Source organism: Callionymus lyra, chromosome 8 (assembly GCF_982586985.1).
Source record: "Callionymus lyra chromosome 8, fCalLyr1.hap1.1, whole genome shotgun sequence".
Lineage (NCBI taxonomy): Eukaryota > Metazoa > Chordata > Actinopteri > Syngnathiformes > Callionymidae > Callionymus > Callionymus lyra.
Genome location: NC_141825.1, coordinates 7,573,688 through 7,598,526, shown reverse-complemented (window position 1 = coordinate 7,598,526; position 24,839 = coordinate 7,573,688). Strand labels below are relative to the sequence as shown.

The window sequence follows — 24,839 nt, the reverse complement described above, 5'->3', positions numbered from 1 at the left end:
CTCCTAACATCAGTGATCTGATCCAGCCTTACACCCCAGCGCGGGCTCTGAGGTCTGTGGATCAGAATCTACTTATGGTTCCACGCACACGACTCAGGACCAGAGGAGAGAAATCCTTCCAGACTGTTGCTCCTAAGCTTTGGAACGATCTTCCTCTCTCTTTGCGCTTGATGGAGTCTACTGACTCCTTTAAGAAACATCTTAAGACGTTTCTATTTGTTCAGGCTTTTCCTTGATTTTATGGAACTCCTGTTGGGTTCTCAGTTTTATCTGGCCTTAAAATATATACTTTATTGAATATTGTTTTGATTGTTTAGGCGCTTTGTGACCCTGGTCTGGAAACAAATAAAAATGACTTAATTACTCCTTACTATACAAGGACTGTGTTCCAGAACTGTCATCATATGTGTGCGTACGTGTGTTGTTGTGATGTGTGACTCTATTGTATCATCAGTGTGTGATTTTACAAAACACGCTTTTCATTGAAATATTGACATTAGAAATTGATCTTAAGCTCCGCCCACTGAAAACTGAAAACACTTTTTCTGGAGATGAAATCTTGTTGACCATAACCACACCCACTTTGCTATGATAAGTCAAGCGTGGAGGTTTGTTAACGGGCGTCATTAATCTCAGAAGTCTCTGCCTCCAAAGGACTCGTTGTGTAAACAAAGCGGGGCGTGATTACAGCTGGCTGGAGGAGGAGTGAAGCCATTATTACGTCATAATGGACTCTGGTAACCTCTAGTTCGCCCGGATTTCAGGGCAACTTTATAAAGTATTAATCAGTAACTTAACTTAACTTAAAAATTTCAAATGTTAGAACTTTTTTTTTAATATTGTGGGGTTTTTTTGTATTGATGTTTTTTGATTAATAAAATTGAAAAAATTAAATGAGTAAATGATTTATAAATGTCTTTTTTATGGATTACATTTCATATTCTACTTCCAATAACTTAAAAATATATTTTTTGAAGTCAGAATTTTGTCATTGGTAACTTGCATCAATGAATGTCTGGACTAAGAGGATTTTTTACTTTTCACTCTTATTCTTCCACAAAGGACGAAAAGGCTGAAATCTGTCGTGGTGGCGTGAATTTGCTAATTTTCTTCATTGACTTGTGTTTTTTAAACGTTTTAAACTAAATTAGAGTCTGAAGCTCAAATATCAAGTTACAGCCTCACCTTGCAACATTTGTGTCATTTTAGATCCTAATAACGATTCTGGTTTCCTCTTAACCCTCGTTTTATCTCAAGAGTTAATGATCATAAAGAGAAAATAAAACATTTAAAACTAAATTGCATGCTCTTTTGAATTTTGCATGAGAAATATTTTTCAATTTTTTTTTTATCTTGTAAAAATCCTTGGACAAATGCTGGCAAGTTCATAATAAAAACGTTGGTATAATAGCGTCGCCAGACCATACAAATAGAGAACCGAGCTACTCAATCAAACTTTAAGCCAATCAAGCAACGTGTAGACGATCATGTGACGCCATACCGTAGAATAATTTACTATATTACTATTCGTCATGGCAACGGTGTTGTCTAGTGACTATATTGTTATTATACCAACGTTTTATATTGAATTTAAAATCAACAAATAAATCATTTTAAATAAAGAAAATGTATTTTGAGCTATTGTTATAAGAATATTAAAGCAATTAATTTTTAATATGTTTCATTTTGAATTCAATTACTCAAAAAATAAACAATTTCAATAAAAAAACAAAACAAAAAAACAAACATTTCAATTAAAAAAACAACATTTTAATTGACACAAAAACAACAACAAAAAATCTTTAAATAAAAAAAAACTTTCAATGTTGTAGAAAATCATGTGACAACATATTGTAGAAGAACTTGCATATCTATTCACCATGACAACGGTGACAATATTTTGTTATGATACCAACATTTTATATTGAATTTAAAAGTAAAAGCTGCAAATAAAAAAAATTAAAATAAAGAAAATGTTTTTCTGAATTATTCTCATTAGAACAAAAAAATAATTCATTTTGAATATATTTCATTTTTTCATTCATAAATACCTTTCAATGTAGAAATCAGTAAATATAATGATTTAATGAACATTTAAATAAATAAAACGTATTTAATGTTAAATGATTCAATATACAATAAATGTAATATGTACATGTCTTCGTGTACAGCGTCTCCTAACATCTGGTCAGCTGACAAACAAACATCTGCACCATCAAGAGCCTTTTATGCTGAAACATGTTGCAGCAGCTGCTGTTTCCATCACAGCATCGTTTCAACCATGTTTTTAATCTCGTCGTGAATCTGACGTCTGTTGCTCGAGTGTTTTGAGTCATTTTCTGGGAGAGAAAAGTGCAAAATTAGGCAAAAGAAAATAAAAATCTAATAGCGAAAGAATAATAAAACCATTGAGGAGACAATCTTTGTTTGTAAATGAATACATAAGCGCTATATAAATAAATATTACTTACTTACTTACTTACATTAGTGAAACAGTAGTTATATTTGTCCCACTGGAGACTTGAATACTTTGTTGTATCTGCACAGTGTCTTAATACAAGTGTGTGTCCTTTAATTACCTTTTAGTCACTGACTTGTGTTTTTTACCTTTAGATTTTCCCAGTTTTCCTTTCATTTCAGTGCGTTGAACACCAAGTTAACTTAATTTTGGTCACAAGTTCTGATTTAATGAGACTGAATAAAAAAAGATTAGATTTAAGTGAACACTTAAACAATAAAATATACACATCTATTAATGTAAAGCATAAAACAACATCATTGCTGTTTAGTTGTCTGTGAAGTTTGTCCCTGCGTTGTTTAAAGTTTGCACTTTTAGTCGTTTGATTGATGTTCAGGGAAAGATATAGACAACCATATGGACTGTTATCTCTTTGCACTTTGCTCATTATATTTGCATTTTTTTAAATCTCTTTGCACTTTGCTCTTTATATTTGACCTATGTTTTCTTTTTGCACCTTTTTCTTTATATTTGCACTTAGTTTTCTCATTGCATTTTGCTCTTTATATTTTCAGTTTTATATCTTTAAGCACGTTGCTCTTTAAATCTGCACTTTGTTAACTATCTTTTTTCTTCATATTTGCAGTTTGTTATCACTTTGCACTTTGCTCTTTATATTTTCAGTTTGTTATCTTTTTGCTCTTTGGTTCTTTATATTTGAAGTTTGTTACCTTTTTGCTCTTTGTTTTTTACATTTAGTCTGTTATCTCTTTGCACTTTGCTCTTTATATTTTCAGTTTTTTATCTTTTTGATCTTTGTTCTTTAAATTTGCAATTTGTTATCTTTTTATTTGTGTTCTTTATATTTGCTCTTTGTTTTCTCTTTGCATTTTGCTCTTTATATTTTCAGTTTGTTATCTTTTGCACTTTTTTCTCTATATTTGTAGTTTTTCTCTATGCTCTTTATATTTGCACTTTTTTAGCTATCTTTTTGCACTTTGTTCTTTATATTTGCGGTTTGTTATGTCTTTGCACTTTGCTCTCTATATATATAAAGATACATCATTATATATCGGATCAAATTGTATCGTGTTCTGAATTGATCGTATCGAGGCGTATCGTGAGATTAGTTCATCAATACAGACCTAATGATGTTTCTATCACATCAAGAACTCATCTCCATAACTCTGTCTTTTACTCAAACCTGTAAAACTTAAAAAAAAAAACATGTTTCTTTAAGGAAACAACATCGTGCTGCTGCCTTGACAACCCACTGAAATTCCATTTAAACCCTTTTTTTTCGGCTGTGATTTAAGAGTCAAAGTCTCCACACTTTCCAGCTTCATCCGGCGTCTCGGTGGTTCGGTCCAACAGCTCCGCTCGGATTCCGCCGGAGCCTGGCTCGGATTCAGGTGGATGCAACCCGGGAATTGATACTCAGTCATTCCGACACACCACTTCCTGCTTGAGAGGAGGAGGGGGGTGGGGATAAGGATCTGGTCATCCATCTTGGTGTCTCAGCCCATGTCAGCTCGGTGCTGGGGACGAGGGGAGGCGCCTCTCGCCGACAACAAGAACAAAGGCGGAACATTGCTTTAATCTCTGGCTGCTGTTAATTCCTTCCTCTGCCATCGGAGCTTTGTGTGTCACAGCTTTTCCTTATGAACCATCCATCACTGCGTCTGGACTGTAGTCTTGAAGTTGTCGTGTGGTCTAAAGCATGAAAGTGTATCAGTGCCTTCAAAATGCCTTCAAATCTAAACAATAAATATTTAGCCTAATAACTATATTATAGGGTTATTAGGTGATCAAGTGATGACCAATGAGAAATATTTTACCTAACATTTATATACTACGTTAACAAGACTAAGAATGTAAAAATAAGCGAATTTATAAAATGTATTTTTGAATAATTGGAATTAGAAAATTCAATCTCTATGTGTAAAACTTTCAGCCAATCGTGGGGTGCGTAGACGATCATGTGACGACGTACATTTAAAAGCAACAGAGACAATATTATCTGGATTTTGATATTGGATTTTAAAGGCTTCGACTTTAGAAAAAGTAATTTAAAAAATAATTGCTTTTTTTAATTAATTCAAAACTAGTTGAACATTTTAATGTAGAAAATGAGCAAATTCACGCTGACGTGACAGTTTTCAGCCTTTTCGTCCTTTGTGGTAGAATAAGAGCGAAAAGGAAAAATCATCTTAGTCCTGACATTCATGGATGCAAGTTACCAATGACACAATTCTGAATTCATAAAAAATATTTTTAAGTTATTGGAAGTAGAATATAAAATGTAACCAGTAAAAAAAACATACATAAATCATTTACTTATTCAATTTTTCATCATGACCATGTTTTCAACTTATCACTTTATAAAATTGCTCTGAAATCTTGGCGAAAGAGAGGTTACGAGAGTCCATTATGACGTAATAATGGCTTCACTCCTCCTCCAGCTGTAATCATGCCCTGCTTTTTTTATACAACGAGTCTCTTGGCGGTGGAGATCATTGATGATGCGCGTTGACAAACCTCCACGTTGACAATCACAGCAGAGTGGGTGTGGTTATGGTCAACAAGATTTCATCTCCAGAAAAACAAAGGGTTTTCAGTGGGCGGAGCTTAAGATCATTTTCTAATGTCAATATTTCAATGAAAATAGAGTTTTGTACAAACACACACTGATGATACAATAGAGTCACACATCACAACAACACACATACACAGTGATGACACAATAAAGTCACACATCACAATAGCACACACGCACATAGGCACTTTAACACAGATACACACTGATAATACAATATAGTTACAAATATGACTTACTTACTTACACATCACAATAACACACACACTGATGATACAATAGAGTCACACATCACAACAACACACACACACTGATGATACAATAGAGTCACACATCACAACAACACACATACACAGTGATGACACAATAAAGTCACACATGACAATAGCACACACGCACATAGACACTTTAACACAAATACACACTGATAATACAATATAGTTACAAATATGACTTACTTACTTACACATCACAATAACACACACACTGAGGATACAATAGAGTCACACATCACAACAACACACTCACTGTTGATACAATAGAGTCACACATCACAACAACACACATACACAGTGATGACACAATAAAGTCACACATCACAATAGCACACACGCACATAGACACTTTAACACAGATACACACTGATAATACAATATAGTTACAAATATGACTTACTTACTTACACATCACAATAACACACACACTGATGATACAATAGAGTCACACATCACAACAACACACACACACTGATGATGCAATAGAGTCACACATCACAACAACACACACGGACATACACACTTCAACACACACGCACATACACACTTTAGCACTCACGCACAAACACGCTGATGATACAATAGAATCACACATCACAACAACACAACAACACACTTTAGTTCAACTTTAATGAAACAAACAACATTTAAATTAAAAATGTGAAGTTTATCCAATATTCTGATGCCACTGATCTACCTGTGTACAGTGATCTCTCATTTAAAGATTTAAAGTCACGTCATACGTGGGGGGGATCTAAAGTCACGTCATACGTGGGGGGGATCTAAAGTCACGTCATACGTGGGGGGATCTAAAGTCACGTCATACGTGGGGGGGGGGGTCTAAAGTCATGTCACAGGTGCATCTTCAAGCGACGCCTCCAGGCGTGAGCGACGATGAGGCGTAAAAACCTACGACGTCTGAGGGAAATCACTCAGAGCAAAGCAAACTGTTGTACAGCAGCTCTCACCAGGCGTGATATTGAAGCGTCCACGTGAACGTCTCTGAGTCCAGGCGGCGCCGGAGCCAGAATGATGGGGCCCGAGGCTAATGACTCAAGCTGCCGGCATTAGACAAGTTCATTTATGAAGCGCTCAACCTCCCGTGTAGCGATACATTCACATTCCCCCGCCTGACTTGAGAGACGTGCAGCTGTCACAGACACTGAGCAATGCTGATGTCCTTCCTCCACCTGCATTCATCTTGTTCTCCGGAGGTAATGGTCTTCTCAGGTCGTTTGCTCCTCCTTTGGTCGCCATCATTCGTCTCCTCAGCTCGCGTTGTCTCCGGCAACATGTCGGCCGGAAACTCCAAAGTCAGAGCCTGTGAAAAGAAAGTTGAAATGACTTTTGAATTTTTCGAAGAAGAATACAAAGCTTTTTGGTTTTTTTTTCAATTGAAAGTTGTTGTTTTTTTAATTGAAATGTTTTTTTTGTTTTTTTTTGTTTGATTAAAATGTTATATTTGTTTTATGGCAACATTTAATTTAATTTAACATTTTTAATGTTGAAAAATAAATAAATAATAATTTTAATGTTCATTAAATAATTGAATTAGTTGATTTATATATTAAAGGTTATTTTTTCTTTTTGTTTATTGGACTAATAATTTATTAATCTTTTTTATTTTTTCATTTTATTTAATTTGTTTTTCTAGGGGGGGTTAATTAAAATGTTTTTGTTTTGTTTTGTTTTTTATATGTAAATGTTTTTTTTTGTAGGGGTGGTTATTTTAAATATTTTGGGGGGGGTAATTGAATTGGTTGTTGTTTTTTTTATTATTTAAAAAGGATTTTGGGAGGGGAGGGTTAATCTAAATTTTAGTTTTTTATTGAAATGGTTTTTTTTTGGGAGGGGGGGGTGATTGAAAGTAGTTTTTTTAGTTTTTTCTTTTTGTATGTGTAAAAAAAATGTTCATTCTGAAAATGTCCATATTTTTAAATTCCATGACTGAAAACATACAACATTTTTTTTTATATATAATTCTTGATTCTATAAAACAGATTTAGCCGATATTATATATCATTTATTTAATTGAAAAATGCTTAAAAAACAACATTTCAATTTAAAAGACATTAGTTTCAACATTTGAATGAAACCACTGATATTCTGATGACACTGACAAACTTCAACCAGTGTCTGACTGTGTGTAGCAAACACAGTTGTGAGTCTGTTTAAACTCAGACTCTTGTGGTGATAAAAAGTCCAAGAGTTGCTTGTTTAGCTTTTAAACAAAGCCAGAGCTGCAGGACAAAATGAGTTATTTACAGTAAACTTTTACTTGTTAGATCTTATGATTCCTGCAGGTCTTTTGAATAAATACACACCAACATTGTTCTTTTATTCTTCTTCTCGAGAAACAAGCTTTAAAGTAGTTTCTCTGAGGCTCATAGTCGTATGGAGGAACGTCGACTGAACAACAAAGCTTTGGGTTCTAATGAAACACAAATAGCACCAGTGAAGCAGAAACAGACGATGAATGATTGTTTGAGAGGATTCTGCAAATGTTGGAACGTTTAAATAAACTTGTCGCTCGAGTAACTTCTTTTTATAGTTCCTATAAACGTACTCTTGAGCTCAATAAAGAAACTGTTTCCTTCAACTGTGAAAAATCTCTAAATTTGAGGAAAGATTATGTCACACAATCTTTATAGAGAGTTTATAATACATGTGTTTGTATCTTCTCGTTTAGACTATTGTAACAGAATATTTTGGTGTCTAAACATGAAGGATCTGTCTCGCCTGCAGTTCATACAAAACTCTGCAGCCAGAATTCTGAGCGGCTCTAGTAGAAGAACTCACATCAGGAAACGATCACTTTCTATTATATGTTAGATATGATATATATTTAGTTGAAATTGTAAGTATTTGAATGATCACTGAAGGTCAGTTTTCTACAGAGAGGTAGGTAGTTTACTGTATAGGTGTGTGTATTGTCAAGAATCTGTCGATACGTATCACGATACAGGATCAACGATACGATGTATATTGATAGTATAGTAACGAGGATACATTTGTAGTATTGTCTAGTACTTGACTCTGGTGTTGCAGAATTAAAAAGACCACATGACTCTTGACGAAGTCGTAACTGCTTTCATTTGATTTCAAAACAAAATTTGTCCAAACATCAGCTTTAAAAGCTGCTGGAGTCACTGTATCCTCTTGTCCTCAGTCATCGACCAAGATCTCAGGGGAAACACTAAACTTGTGGTTTTGCTCAAATATTTAGTCATTCACGATTTAAATTAAATTAATAAAAGGCTGGAATGTAAAAAATGTTCTTAATGGATTAAATATAAATACTGAGACTAGAGCGCCTGATGGTCGACACAGAGTCTCCGTGATCACGACTCGCGTCATCATTTGTTAGTTCTCCTCTCCCGCCATCAGTGGCCTCAGAGCGACGGAGGCTTCCTGGCTTAATTGTGTCATTACGTTGACTGATAATCACCTCTCGGAGCCTCGTGGTGGGAACAGCGGCGTTTGTTGGCTCTGCCTGGAGCGACTCTGGAGGTTCATGAAGGACACTTGGATTATAACTTCCTGTCTCGCTCAGACAGGTGGGAGAGAACGAGCGCATTCATCTGATTTAATGCAGGTGACTCACCTGACAGCGACTTGAGAGACTCCACATCCAGGTTTGCTTTGCTTTCCAACAAACGGCTCGTACAGGTGCCATAGAAAGAGAAGTACTTGATCCAGGTTAGGGATGGTAACGATGGACTTCAGGTGTGTAGCAGGAAATACTCAACAATCCCAACAATGTCACCAACATGATTAAGATAATATTTTCCTCTCATTAGGTTTATATATCTGAAAAGCACTAGGAGAGCACGTGCCTCTGCCAAGGGCCTGATTTAACACCTACTAATCAAGACAATTAATAAATGTAAGTTTAACCTTTGTGGTATCCCTTGTGCTATCTTAGGGTAAAGGTGACCCAAAGTGTTTATGGTATTAATTGTGTTATCGCGGGGTCAAGGTGACCCGAAAGTGTTTGTGGTATCCCTTTGTGTGATCTTAGGGTCAAGGTGACCCAAAGTGTTTATGGTATTAATTGTGTTATCTCAGGGTCAAGATGACCCGAAGTGTTTGTAGTATCCTTGTGTTATCTCAGGGTCGAGGTGACCCAAAGTGTTTATGGTATTAATTGTGTTATCTTAGGGTCATGTTGACCCGAAGTGTTTGTCGTATCCCTTGTGTTATCTCAGGGTCCAGGTGACCCGAAGTGTTAGTGTTATCTCTTTTGTTATCTCAGAGTCAAAGTGAACCAAAGTATTTGTGATATCCCTTGTGTTATCTCAGGGTAAAGGTGACCCAAAGTGTTTATGGTATTAATTGTGTTATCGCAGGGTCAAGGTGACCCGAAAGTGTTTGTGGTATCCCTTGTGTGATCTTAGGGTCAAGGTGACCCAAAGTGTTTATGGTATTAATTGTGTTATCTCAGGGTCAAGGTGACCCGAAGTGTTTGTAGTATCCTTGTGTTATCTCAGGGTCGAGGTGACCCAAAGTGTTTATGGTATTAATTGTATTATCTTAGGGTCAAGTTGACCCGAAGTGTTTGTGGTATCCCTTGTGTTATCTCAGGGTCCAGGTGACCCGAAGTGTTAGTGGTATCTCTTTTGTTATCTCAGAGTCAAAGTGAACCAAAGTATTTGTGATATCCCTTGTGTTATCTCAGGGTAAAGGTGACCCAAAGTGTTTATGGTATTAATTGTGTTATCGCAGGGTCAAGGTGACCCGAAAGTGTTTGTGGTATCCCTTGTGTGATCTTAGGGTCAAGGTGACCCAAAGTGTTTATGGTATTAATTGTGTTATCTCAGGGTCAAGGTGACCCGAAGTGTTTGTAGTATCCTTGTGTTATCTCAGGGTCGAGGTGACCCAAAGTGTTTATGGTATTAATTGTGTTATCTTAGGGTCAAGTTGACCCGAAGTGTTTGTGGTATCCCTTGTGTTATCTCAGGGTCCAGGTGACCCGAAGTGTTAGTGGTATCTCTTTTGTTATCTCAGAGTCAAAGTGAACCAAAGTATTTGTGATATCCCTTGTGTTATCTCAGGGTCAAGGTGACCCGAAGTGTTTGTGATATCCCTTGTGTTATCTCAGGGTCAAAGTGACCCAAAGTATTTGTGGTATTAATTGTGTTATCTCAGAGTCAAAGTGAACCAAAGTATTTGTGATATCCCTTGTGTCATCTCAGGGTCAAAGTGAACCAAAGTGTTTGCTTCATGAAACAGTGTCATATATTAGAGCTCAGTAGGTGGCGCCCTCAGTTTAAACTTTAAAAACTTGTTGTTTTTAAGTTCAAAAATGTGTTTTATTCTCAACGTTCAGGTTTTATTGCGAGGTTTGGACAAGAGCTGACTCAAAAAACAAGAGAACGGTGTTTAGAAGAAAAAACACACGCTTGATAAAAAAAACAAAAAGTCAAGCACAAGAAGGACAGAATTACTAAGAACAAGAAGAAATGTAATCCACAGAGAGAAAATCGAAAAAGTTTGTACCAGGGAGTGACCATTATAATCTGGCACCTGTTGCTGCAGGAGAGGCAGCTTTAAGCTCTGCTGCGGAGGTGACGATTGCATGACGAGAGAGAGAGAGAGAGAGAGAGAGAGAGAGAGAGAGCAACAGGCGCCGTAGAACTCAGGGAAGGACAAACAAGACAAAATCAAATCAAATCAGATGTGAAATGTATATGTTTATAGTGATATCTCTTGTTTCTACCCTGTAGACCTTTGAGATCAGATGGATGTAAAGGGAAACATACATTCAATTATAATTATTATTATTATAACACATTACTTAATATTACACAGTTGTAAATAAACATATTTAATTACTATTTTATGAATTCCACACAATTTTGAAGTCACTGGTGAAGCCATCGTTGCTATTATCAAAGGGTTATCATCCACTTTTACTCACCGTGACAAGACCTACACGATGGTTTCAACACATAGAGGTCGCGCGGGACATCTGGTCACCATGTGAGAAGAATTAGCCGAAGCCAGCAGGTGAGTAATTATACACCAAACAAGGTTTTTCAAAGTGGAACACGGCGACGGCACGCTTGGGGAAAAGTAGGCCAGCGATTCAGAGACTTCACAAAAGTCCTATTTATTGCTCGCTCGCTTCAAATCTGTGACTCTTTCCTTCAACTTCTTGAAGGGGTTTCAAGGACACCGGGGCTATTTTCAGGAGCATTAAAAATATCATGAAACAAACAACGCCGCAAGCTTTTGATCCCGTTTCACTGACGAATGTTTTTTTTTTCTTCTTCTTCTGTGTCCCAGGTATGGCGACATGGTGCCAAAGACCATCGTTGGGAAGGTGTTCGGGTCCATATGCTCTCTGAGCGGGGTGCTGGTCATCGCCCTTCCTGTTCCTGTCATCGTCTCGAACTTCAGCCGCATCTACCACCAGAGCCAGCGGGCGGAGAAACGCCGAGCCCAGAGGGTACTGACGCTTATGTTTAACAAGGATTCTTTTGTGTAGATCAGCAGATTTTTTTTCAGTGGGAAACCAACCAAATAAATTGTTGCTACTGAACGCCGTGTGTTTGCTAATGGAGGCGGTTCTTCTTCTGCCGCTAAATACTGGGGGCTACCAGAGGGACTCTGAGCCAATTAGTGTGTCGGAGGAACCGTGGGCTAAAACAGAGGTCTGTTTGTTCAAACAGAAAACTCGGGTGGCTAGAATCCGTGCTGCGAAGCTTCGAGGCACTAATGCCTATATGCGCTACAAACAAAATGGGCTCCTGATGGACTCACTGGAGGAGGTAACGAGGGGCCACGGGGGCCGATTGACCGGGGCTAATGCTTGCATGCGGCTCTGCCTGGGGGCGGGGGATGGGGGGCCATATATCACCACTCTCCAAAAGGGGGCGGGGCTTCTCATGCTGTGACACAGGGTTCGCTGTCATTCCAGTGCTTGGTCAAGTCGTCTCTCGTACATCAACATTGACACATGCTTCCTCAACAGTCTCTTTCTCTGTCCATACAGCAGGGGGCGCCCCCACGCCGGAGCTTCACACTGACTCATGAAACTTCAAGCTCTGCATGTCTGTCCAACAGGGTTTGGAGGGGAAGGAGCGATCAAAAGGTGTTCTGGACAGTAGGTCGTCCGCGGAGGTCGCCTGCTCCGTCTGCATCTCCTCTAAACTCTGTCTTCAACCTGCCGTTCTTTTTTTCTTGGTGTCACTTCCAGAGCATCCTGGGCTGTAGTGCAGACTAACATGACACACCTTCCATCCCAGAGCCGTGCAGGGCTTCATCAACGTGTGTGGTGCTGTCCTTGGTTCTGAATCTGTGCTGTGTTTTGGTGTTTGATCTGTGTCGAGGTGGGCCACTGCTGTGGTTCTGGATTGGGTTCTGATTTGCGATGGTGAAAAAAAAAACATGTTGATGTCTTACGGAGTCTTTAAATTAACATAGAAGAAGAAAACAAAGATCGAGAAGTGCAAAGAGATTTTGAAAAGCTAAGAAAGACCACAACAAGTAAAACAAATAAATTCACATAATTACAGAAGAATGTTGTGGAGTTAAAAAAGAAGTAAAACTTCATGAGATGTTATAAACATTTTGACATATTAAAATAAAAGATCTCAAGGAGTTAAAAAAAAGATCTTGAGAAATTCAGAAAGATCTTGAGAAGTTTAGAAAGATCTTGAATAGTAAAGAAAGATCTTGAGAAGTTAAGAAAGATCTTCACAAGTTAAGAAAGCTCTTGAGATGTTAAGAAATATAATGGGAACTTTAGAAAGATTGTGAGATGTTAGGAAAGATCTTGAGAAGTTAAGAAAGATCTTGGGGATAAGAAAGATGCTGAGAAGTTAAGAAAGATTTGAGAAGTTAAGAAAGATCTTGAATAGTAAAAGAAAGATCTTGAGAAGTTAAGAAAGATCTTGACAAGTTAAGAAAGCTCTTGAGATGTTAAGAAAGATAATGAGAACTTAAGAAAGATTGTGAGATGTTAGGAAAGATACTGAGAAGTTAAGAAAGATATTGAGAAGTTAAGAAAGATACTGAGAAGGTAAGAAAGATACTGAGAAGTTAAGAAATATCTTGAGGAGTTTAGAAAGCTCTTGAGAAGTTAAAACAGATCTTGAGAAGTCAAAAAGATCTTGAGATGTTACAAAAGATCTTGAGAAGTAAAGAAAGATTTGGAAGGTTAAAAAAGATCTTGAGAAGTTAAGAATGATTATTAGATGTTAAGAAAGATCTTGAGAAGTTGAGAAAGATCTTGAAAAGTTAAGAAAGATTTTAAGATGTTAAGAAAGATCTCGAGAAGTTAAGAAAGATCTTGAGATGTTAAGAAAAATCTTGAGGAGGAAAGAAAGATCTAGAGAAGTTAAAACAGATCTTGAGATGTTAAGAAAGATACTGAGAAGATACTAAATTTCTTTAGGAGTTAAGAAAGCTCTTGAGAAGTTCAAATAAATCTCGATAAGTCAAAAAAGATCATGAAATTGAAAAAGTAGTTTGGCTGCCGAGCTACAGATCACTCGCTGTTGCCTGCGACTGTTTTTCTTCTGAACGACTGAACGTTGGAACAACTCGACTACAGTGTAATCACCTGTCACTTCTCTCTGATCCAAGGCCTCCAAGGAGGCGGGACGAGCCCTGGTGGGGAAGCCCCCCACACCCCCCTTCGAGAGCCAACACCATCACCTGCTGCACTGCCTGGAGAAGACCACGGTAACAATCCCTCGCACCACATCCAGCCTTTATCAGCAGCAAACACATGTGGCTTCATCCGTTATCACTCACCGAACACGCGGGATGTTCTGCCATCTTTGTTGACGCTCGTCCGTCCGAGGCGTCCAACTTGATCGTTCTCTAGAGTCCTTCGTACACGAGCTCGTTCCTTTGTTCTCGCAGAAGATGATGATAAACTTTAATTGCTGTCAGTGGTTCATAAAGAAACACATGTGGACGTATCACTGTTGCATCCTGGGATATCAGCGAGTTTTTTTTATCATCTATGAACAAACCGAATGTCTGGTTAATGTGCAGTGAAAATTAGCGTCGAGAAGCACAGTGAACGTCAGTTTTCGGGATCCCTCGCTGGAGATTATTCCCTCCAAACAAAACCAGCGAGTTCGAGACATTCATTATTCAGAGAAGAAAGACGTGCGCGTGAGTGTAGAACGTAGTAGAAAGTGACTCGTGTTGAAATGTAGCGAAATTAGAGAAGAAGTAACAAATCCTCTGAGCTTTTATCGGAGGTTTTTTGTCAAATTATTTATGGATCCTGATGGTTGTTCGTAACAAATTAGTGTTTCTCGTCCAGACGACATTTCCTGAAAGTTTTATCTTCTCGTCTGTTTCTAATTTATTTTCTTGTTTAACAGTTACACTCAAACAATATTTATTAAAAATACAAAGTAGCAAAGTACTTGAAATTAGCATGAATTTAACACAATTTAAAACTACTTTGAAGGAAAAAAATCAAACAATTTTAAAAATAGACACTGTTCTTTTTACATCAATATTATGAACTTAAATTTGCTTTAGCAATGATTTTCTGTTTCCTTTTTAGGCATTTGAAACGTATTTCAAAGCAATGAGCTCAATTGGTCAGTAGGACCAAAAGCCAAGATCAGATTATTCCTTACTAAAGAGAGTAAATATAAGATTTTGAAAGGATTAATGGATCCAGATGGTTTTTCATGACACGCCGAAAATATAACCATATTTTCTTTTTTCCGATTAGCAACATTTCTTCTATTGAAACATATTCATTTGCTTTGGTTTTAAAGATGAATAAAAAAGTTTGATTAAAAAATGCAAAAAACATAGTTTGCTTGACTTTAAAAAGATGCACAATATTTTCGTCTGCGATGTATTCAGTTTGGCACAAAAAAATTGCTATAAAAACTGCATTTGTCATCTTTATGTTACAAGGAATTACAAACATAAAAAACACTTTAATCTTTTATCGAAACTCCCAAAATTGACATTTTTTTCCACCCAATATTATGAACTTACATTTTATTTAGCAAACTTTTTTGTTTTTAGGCATTTGAAATGTATTTCAAAGAAATTAGTTCAATGGGCCAGTAGATGGCATTATTACATTTTCCTAAAAAATCAACCCGATTGCGAAGACAAAATCAGATCATCCTCTACTAAATAGAGTAAATCAAAAACTGTTCAAATTATTCATGGATCCAGTTGGTAATTTGTGACACGACCATAACATAACCATATTTTCATTTTTCCAATTTTCTGAAACTTTTATTGAAACATCTTCATCTGTTCTTTATAAAATAAATTAAAAATTCATTGTCATCGTTGCAGTTTATCATCATTGTTGTAGTTCATTGTCATCGCCGTATTGTCATAGTTCGTTGTGGTAATTCATCCTAGTTCATCGAAGTCTACTAACATTGTAGTAGTTTGTTGTTATCGTTGTAGTTCATCGTCATTGTTGTAGTTCACCGTCATCGTTGTAGTACATTGTCATCATTGCAGTTTTTCTTCATCGTTGTAGTTCATCATCATAGTTGTAGTTCATCATCATCGTTGTAGTTCATCGTCATCGTTGCAGTTGATCGTCATCGTTGTAGTTCATTGTTATCGCCGTAGTCTCGCCAACGTTGTGGATTGATGTTGTTGTCATAGTTCGTTGTGGTAATTCATCCTAGTTCATCGAAGTCTACTAACATTGTAGTAGTTCGTTGTTATCGTTGTAGTTCATCGTCATTGTTGTAGTTCACCGTCATCGTAGTAGTACATTGTCATCATTGCAGTTTTTCTTCATCGTTATAGTTCATCATCATCGTTGTAGTTCATCATCATCGTTGTAGTTCATTTTCATCGTTGTAGTTCATCGTCATCATTGCAGTTGATCGTCATCGTTGTAGTTCATTGTCATCGCCGTAGTCTCGCCAACGTTGTGTACTGACGTCATCGTCATAGTTCGTTGTTGTAATTCATCGATGTCTACCATCATTGTAGTAGTTACGCGTCATCATTATAGTTTATTTTCATCGCCATATTTCCTCATTAATGTCGTAGTCGTAGTTCATTGTCATCGTCTTGGTTCATCATTTTGAATCATGACGATAACAACAAGCAAGGGTTGAACACAATGAAACGTTGCCTCAAATGTTCTTACACATCATCTCTGATGATTTTCCATCAGTCGTCGTCACATCTAATCATGTTTTGTAAAAGAAATAAAGGTATTTCTTTGAATGTATAAGTTACTGTTTCAAACATGAAAAAGTAATTATGATATTCCTTTGTTTGAAAGATTCTAATTGGAACTTCTATAACCACAAATGTATTCTGAAGGCAGATAAATCAAACGTTGGCTTTTTGCATTTGCTTGTTAAATCCAAACACTTTCTTTTCAATTACTTTCTTTCGTGTAAATGATCAGATCAATCCCAGACTTGTTGATGAAAGGTTTAGTTCCAGCACGAAGCGTTGGAAGGAAACAGGTGAGCGCCGGATGAGTCACGGCAGATCTGCGGTGATGTAACTGCGCCACCTGCCGGCAGAGACTCCCGCACACGACCTTCAATTCTCGCTCACAGATGGCTCTTCAGGCGGACATCTGGCTCAATATATTTCTATCCCCTCGATGATTCATTTTCCAATTATTAAGTGTTTTGTTCTGGATGTTGAGCCTCCACATCTTTACTTACAGCTCAGATTCATGCGTCTTAACTGCGGTTCTTTTCCTTCTCCAGAACCACGAGTTCGTGGACGAGCAGACGTTCCAGGCCAACTGCATGGAGATCTCGGTGATGACCAAGCCTGGCTCTCGCTCCTCGTCTCTGTCCTCCTCCCCGCATGGCTTCAGCTCCTGCTGCTCGAGGCGCCACAGGAAGAAGAGCAGCTTCAGTCTGCCGAGCACCAACAACCAGGAGCTCAGCACCATCCAGATCCGAGAGAGGCCGGTGGTCAACAGGTAGGTCTGGAGCCTCCACTCTTTTCTCCTCCGTTCAATGCTTTTTTAAGTTAGCGATACACTTTTAATTTTCACGATACTTTATCAATAGCACTGTATCATTCTTTTTTTTTCTCAAAGGACTTTTTTATTAGATTTAAATCTTTATTTATCATAGTTATAATATGGTTTATTTTTCATTAATGTGTTTTTATTACATGCCAATGTTCAGAACAGTGTTTGCTCAAGTTAGTGTCGCAATTAAATGCCCGGCCAATAGATGGCAGCAGTCATTACATCCTTCACAGCCAAAGGAACAAACAAAAAAAAACCCCGGTGATAGCTGAGGACTAGAGGATACAGTGGCTCCAGCTAATGTTTGGACATATCTTGTAGGGCTGTGTGTTGTCAAACTTTGTTAACACCATCGTCGTTGTTGTAGTTCATTGTCATCGTTGTAGTTCATTGTCATCGTTGTAGTTCATTGTCATCGTTGTAGTTCATCGCCATCATTGTAATTCATCGTCATCGTTGTAGTTCATCGTCATCGTTGATGTTCACTGTCATCGTTATACTTCATTGTCATCGTTGTAGTTCATCGCCACCGTTGTAGTTCATCGTCATCGTTGTAGTTCATCGTCATCGTTGTAGTTCATCTCCACCGTTGTAGTTCATCGTCATCGTTGTAGTTCATCGCCACCGTTGTAGTTCATCGTCATCGTTGTAGTTCATCTCCACCGTTGTAGTTCATCGCCATCGTTGTAGTTCCTCGCCATAGTTGTAGTTCATCATCATCATTGTAGTTCATCACCATCATTGTAATTCATCGTCATCGTTGTAGTTCATCGTCATCGTTGATGTTCACTGTCATCGTTATACTTCATTGTCATCGTTGTAGTTCGTCGCCACCGTTGTAGTTCATTGTCATCGTTGTAGTTCATCGTCATCGTTGTAGTTCATTGTCATCATTGTAGTTCATCTCCACCGTTGTAGTTCATCGCCATCGTTGTACTTCCTTGCCATAGTTGTAGTTCATCGTCATCGTTGTAGTTCATTGTCATCATTGTAGTACATTGTTATCGTTGTATCATAGTTATTTTATGGTTTATTTTTCATTAACGTGTTTTTATTACATGCAAATAAAAGAGCTTTTGCTCATGTTAGTGTTCCAATTAAATGCCCGGCCACTAGATGGCAGCAGTCATTACATCCTTCACAGCCAAAGGAACAACAAAAAGAAATCCCGGTGATAGCTGAGGACGAGAGGACACAGTGACTCCAGCTGATGTTTGGACATATCTTGTAGAGCTGTGTGTTGGCAAGAATCTGGAGATTATAGTATCACGATACATGTGTGACGATAATATATATATCGGGATATATTGCGATACTGTAGGAACAAACATATATTGTTGTACACTTTTTTTGGCTTTTATAACAAAGAAATCATCAAAAACATACTCTAATCAAATGTGAAAGTGTTTGTAGTATAGTGCTTCTTATTTCTTCTTCTTTCTTTCTTTGAAGGACAGGAGAGTTTACTCTGTATGTCCACTAGTTTTATTATACAGTTATATATATATATATTGTGTTATGTTTCAATGGCAAGAATAAATAAAGAGAACCAGGAAGACCAAAGAAATTAATATTCTTGAACAAAAGGAGGCCAAGGAAGTTGAAAAAAAAAAATCAGATCATAATCTACGGCACGACAAGAATATTCAATAAGATCAGATAAGATATTCCTTTATTTGTCCCACAGTTGAACAAGTTTAGAAATATTAGAAATAATCAGAAGTAGAAAAAAAGATTCAACATAAATACACAGATTAAACACATAGTTCATATATATAATATATCAATATAATATAAAAAGAAAATAATTATAATAATTATAACAATTACAACAACAATAATAATAATAATTGAAATAATACATTATTTAATAATAAACTATTTCACTTCACTATACAGCAAATGACGGATAAAATTAGATTCAAGAGGGAAACAAATAATTAAATCAAATTTTATTATGAATATTTTATTTTGGTTTTGTCACTAAATCCATGGAACTTGAATTGATCTAATGTCGACTCTAATCAATCAATGGTTGTAATGTTTTTATTCTAGTAAATTATACATTTTATAGAGAAACTTTTCGTTTTAATCTGCTGGTGAAATTAAGCGTGAAAGATAATACAGATGTGTCGAAAAAAGCAGCAGATGATAAAACTCTCATTAAAAGCACAGGAGCGGTAAAAGTGAAATGTCTCTTATATCTGCCATAATCACCGTAGTTTAAGTTCCATTGAACTACTTATCAAGAGAGTTCACGGATACAAAAGGAGAGAAATTGAGCTTTAATGTTCTTTTGCACAGTCACTGATAAAGTAGCAACGGACCTCTTCAATTGATTTATAAAAATAGGAGCAGATTCTTTTTTATCTCCATTGGAGATTATTTCTTTTTTTTCATATTTCAACAGATAAAACAAAGTTTCAAATAGAAAAGGTGATCGAGATGAAGTGGGTTTTATACATTTATATGTTTAAGTGGTCGACTCACTTTCCTCAGAGTCACTCTGAAACACACACACACCTACACATACACACACACAGTATACAAAGATGCATCCACTTGAATTAAAAGAGATTTATTTGTTCAAAATATGCAATTTCATACGCGAGTGACCACATTTTCATCTCCTGCAGTCTGAATAACATCCTCCCAAAACTTTAACACACCTCAAGTAATGATTCCGTGCATTTGATTTTAAACAAGTATTTGATTATTTTCCACGAAAATTAAACACAATGAATGTTCATTTTGACTGCAAAAGAACAAAAAACTATTTTCCACGAATACTTTTTCAAAGTTTTGGAGAGAAAAAATTAAACTCTTTCAATATTTACACACACTGAGACACACACACATTGAGACAAACATACTGAGACGAGACATTGAGACACACACACATTGAGACACACACACTGAGACACACATTGATGCACACACACTGAGACACAGACATTGAGACACACACGCTGAGACACACACACTAAGACACAGATACTGAGACACACGCACTGAGACACACACACTGAGACACACACACTGAGACACACACACTGAGACACACACACATATTAAGATACACACACTGAGACACTCACATTGAGACACACACATTGAGACACTCACATTGAGACACACACACTGAGACATGCACACCAAGACACACACACACATTGAGACACACGGAGATTGCTACACACACTGAGACACACACATTTATAGACACACTGAGACACACACACTGAGACACACACACATATTGAGATACACACACTGAGACACACACACTGAGACACACACTAATATTGAGATACACACACTGAGACACACACATTGAGACACACACATTGAGACACACACACTGAGACACACACATTGAGACACACACACTGAGACATGCACACCAAGACACACACACATTGAGGCACACACACTGAGACACACACATTGAGACACACACACTGAGACATGCACACCAAGACACACACACACATTGAGACACACGGAGATTGCTACACACACTGAGACACACACATTTATAGACACACTGAGACACACACACTGAGATACAGACATTGAGACACACACTGAGACACACACACACTGAGACACACACACCGAGACACACACATGTAGACACACATTTAGACACACACATATTGAGATACATGTCACTCGTGCTCTGAAGTTTGATTTGTTTGACTTTGAATTCTGAGGTGAAACTTTTGTGTGAGAAACTCAAAAGTGTTTTAATTGTGAGCAAAGATCCATGTTTGCTCGTTTGAATGTTTAAACCCAGCAGTGTTGAATGAGTTTCTAGTTTAATTCATTGTAAATACAGAGGCTTCCATTTCTTTCCATTTTGAATCATACCCTCGTATTTTTGATTCAGTTCAAACTGAAGGCAAAATAAGCATTTTATAAAAAGGTTAAGAATAACACAGATGTGTTTTAAAAAGTTGATGTTAAGCTGTTTGTTTCTTACACAATACTGTTGTTGTTGTTGTGTATTTGTCTTTGGGAATTGTTTTGATTGATGCGATTTTATCTTGTCCGACAGAACATTCAACATCTCAGACGACAGCAGACACTACGTACACATCAACAATAAATGAAATACATGAAATAACGAAATCATCTTGTATGACACACGTTGTTACACTAATCTCCCCGGGTTTTCCCGACTTGTTCCAGGGTTATACATATTCTCCTGGTTGTTCTCTTAAAATAGCAGGTCTCATTCAAATAGTAAATTAGTTTCTGAGGATCTTGAATTAATGCAGAGTTTTAAGGATCGGGGAAATGTGAGTTCTTCTACTAGAGCGGCTCACAATTCTGGCTGCAGAGTTTTGTATGAACTGCAGGCGAGACAGATCCTTCTTGTTTAGACACCAAAATAAACTATTACAATAGTCTAAACGAAAGATACAAACGATTATAAGCTCCAAGTTTCAAACATACAGCAAAAATAATAAAGGACTCAAAACAGAACCTGAGGGACTCCACACAACAGATCTGCTGATTTGAAAGGAGTCCTTTAAACCTTGTACCAAAATCACACTTTATTCAGGACAGATGTTCTTAGCGAAGTGGTGTTTTTTCTTTCTGGGTGTTGCGTCATCAATCCCATGATCCTTTGCTGGACTAACTATCTTGGTGCTTGTGACGTTGATACAAATGGAACTGGGTGTTTAACAGGCAGTAAAAGACGTTTCTAACACCTACACTGACATTTTTGCATCATCAGGATATTTGTGGTTGAGTCACACAGTTGACAATCGTGTCCAGAAAGATTGTCGTTGATGTAAAAAACCCTCTTCTAACTCCATCCTCGTTGTTTTACAGCCGCTCCAGCCTTAACGCCAAACTGGACATGAGCGCGACCTTGAAGTGCGACGGATCCTACATCACCCCCTCCATGGTCAGCCTGTCCGTCCCCGTGGTGACCTCATCGGGCGGGGACGTGTCCACCACCACCTCCTCGTACTCTCAGAGCAACATTGTCCGAGTATCGGCCTTGTAGACGCCTCGCCCCCCCCCACCCACCCGCGGTCGGCCCGACTGGTCTGAACGGAGATGCCGAGGAGAGGGACCACCGAGCATCAACCTGCCATAATCGAGAGGGATTACAAGATCGGCGGTTTTTTGAGTTTCGTTTTTTGAAGTAGTGATCTCATCTGATGTCAACGCTGCATGGAGTTCCGGCGACGTGGACAGCTGACGGTGGAGCGACCAGCAGATCCTTTTCGAGAAGCACAGCAGAGCAAAGACACGCTGCCACTGGATCGTTGTTGCCTACACATCTGGAAAAAAAAAAGACTTTATTTTTGAATCTGAAGTTGTTTTCCTTCTCATTTCAAAGAGAGGCAGATGTTCCAGCGACGGGTCATAACGGCCGCCCATGATAAAAAAAAAAGCACACACGCTCATCGTCCGCGAGGCTTCTCTGTGAATATTCCATCCAAGTTTTTTGGAAGAAGCCGTTTTTTTCCACTGATGTAAATTCAGACATGCATCCTCTGGAATGGAAACTGTTGTGAATATTCTTTCGTTCATTCATCGTGTCATCGCTTGACGAGTGAAAATGTGCCGCGCATCATGACATGTCTGTGAAAAATGTGCAAGTCAGAAGTTTGTGTTTTTTTCGCTTTCATTTCTGACGATCGAGAGATTTCCCATTGACGGTAGAAATACCAGTGTCGACGTCGCGTCCTGCAGAAAAAAAGCCAGACTTCACTGTGTTTAACGGCCATTTTGTAGTTTTATTTTTTCATACTGTAAATATCTCAGAACTTTTATCGACCACGTTTGGATCCTCTTCTTTCTAGATTTAGTTCACAGTTGTCGGCCGATGTTTCTGTCTGTTAACGGGTTGAATTACGGATTTGCATGCTGCCATTCGCCGAAATTCTCTTTTTAATTCAAAGTAAGCCTTTTGTCTTTGCCTCCTGTCAGGGCTTTGCCGGTCGAAATGGGACAAAGGAAAACAGGAGAGTGATGGTTGTGTTATGATGTCACTTCTACAAATCATGGACTTTATCTATGAGCAGAATCAAAAGGGAAATATTCGAAACATTGTGCTTTTGGTGCAGTGGATCAATAAATACTGTAGCTCTTCTGAATCATCCACTCTTTTGACCCATGTCTTTTTTCATATGAGCGGCCATGAAGGTCTTCAGGGTCAGATTGAAAAATCGTTTTTGCTTGATCTTCAAGTCATAGTTCAACCAAAATTCAAACTTCTCTCATGTTCTACTCCCATGTCGACGTTGGATTTATTTTCAGAGTAATCTGTTCTTTTTAGAGTTATAGATGAAAATTGTTTGTTCATTTTAATGTAGCGACTGGAGCTCTGTTGTCTTCGTCTTCATCTTCGTCCAAAAAGACACTTAAAAACATCCTCCATACTGCTCAACTGTAACACCCTTCTTGGATTGAAGCCTCGAAATAAGAAGAATTGTTCAGAAAAATACTTAAACAAGTCTATATTTTCAATATTTTGTAGTAGAAGCTAACAGGCTAACATGCTACGCTAAAAGAAAGTACTCCAGGTAAATATCACAAGCGCTTCCAGATTGCTGTCTACGCTACTGTCTACTGGAAGCGCTCAAAATATTGACCTGTAGTACTTCCTGTTTGCGTAGCAAATCAATTCTTCTCATGTCGAGGCTTCAATCCAAGAGAGACGTTACAGTCGAGGAGTATAGAGGTATTTGGATGTTTTTAAGTGTCTTTTTGGACGAAGATGAAGACGAAGACAACTGAGCTCCAGTCGCTACATTAAAATGAACAAACATTTTTGTCTGTAACTCTAAAAAGAACCGAACTCTCTGAAAATAATCAACATTAGTCGACATAAGAGTAGAAATTGAGTTTGAATTTTGGTGAACTATCACTTTTAGCACTTGATCAATAAATTTAGCGAACTATATTTCAGGCTTTCAAAGTAGCAAAAATAGTGTCTGCGGTTGCATTTAATCATTTGTAAAGTTGTTTATTGACACCTAATTTAGTGAGTTGTGTGAAGAGAAAGTCTTTATTTATTATCTTCTGAAAGAATTACTCGCGAAAAGAAAAACTAGTGAAGTCAGCAAAAGACGTCATCATTCAAACATGTGTTTTTATTTTGTTGTTGTCGTAGTTTTGTCTCTTGCACAAGCGGAGCCGGAACAAACTTTTTGAAGTGCTGAACTGTGCATCTCTGGCCATGAAGCTCACGACGGTGACAAATGAGATCGTAAGGATGGATTGACCTCATTTTAAAGATACCTTGAATCCTGCTCTGTACACAGTTTAAACATTGCTCAATCATTTGTGAAACACACAATAACAAACTTATTACACTTGAATAAAACAGGGCAATTGTTTTTTCAATCAACAATATTATTATTATTTTAATAACCTGGTGTTTTATATACTCAGTATTTTTCTTCTGAAAGTTTTGTAATGGATTATTATTATTATTATTATAAATATTATAATTTAGTTAATTACTCAGCTCTTGGGTCACCTTGACCTGGAGATAACAAGGGTCAAAGG

At 37.5% G+C, this 24,839-nt stretch overlaps 1 protein-coding gene across 2 annotated transcripts in view; it reads left to right on the top strand.

Moving 5' to 3' along the window:
• The window catches only part of LOC148073525 (A-type voltage-gated potassium channel KCND2-like), a 79,660-nt gene extending 56,231 nt beyond the window's left edge, over nt 1–23,429 (top strand). The window contains exons 3-7 of one of the 2 annotated variants that reach the window (XM_087797249.1): nt 11,618–11,780; nt 12,004–12,102; nt 13,922–14,020; nt 17,026–17,246; nt 22,146–23,429. In XM_087797249.1, coding sequence (XP_087653375.1) covers nt 11,618–11,780; nt 12,004–12,102; nt 13,922–14,020; nt 17,026–17,246; nt 22,146–22,323 — 760 coding nt within the window. In that variant the 3' untranslated portion in view covers nt 22,324–23,429. The remainder of the gene's footprint in view (nt 1–11,617; nt 11,781–12,003; nt 12,103–13,921; nt 14,021–17,025; nt 17,247–22,145) is intronic. The other variant, XM_087797250.1, reaches the window with a different exon arrangement.
• The last annotated feature ends 1,410 nt before the right edge of the window (nt 23,430–24,839 follow it).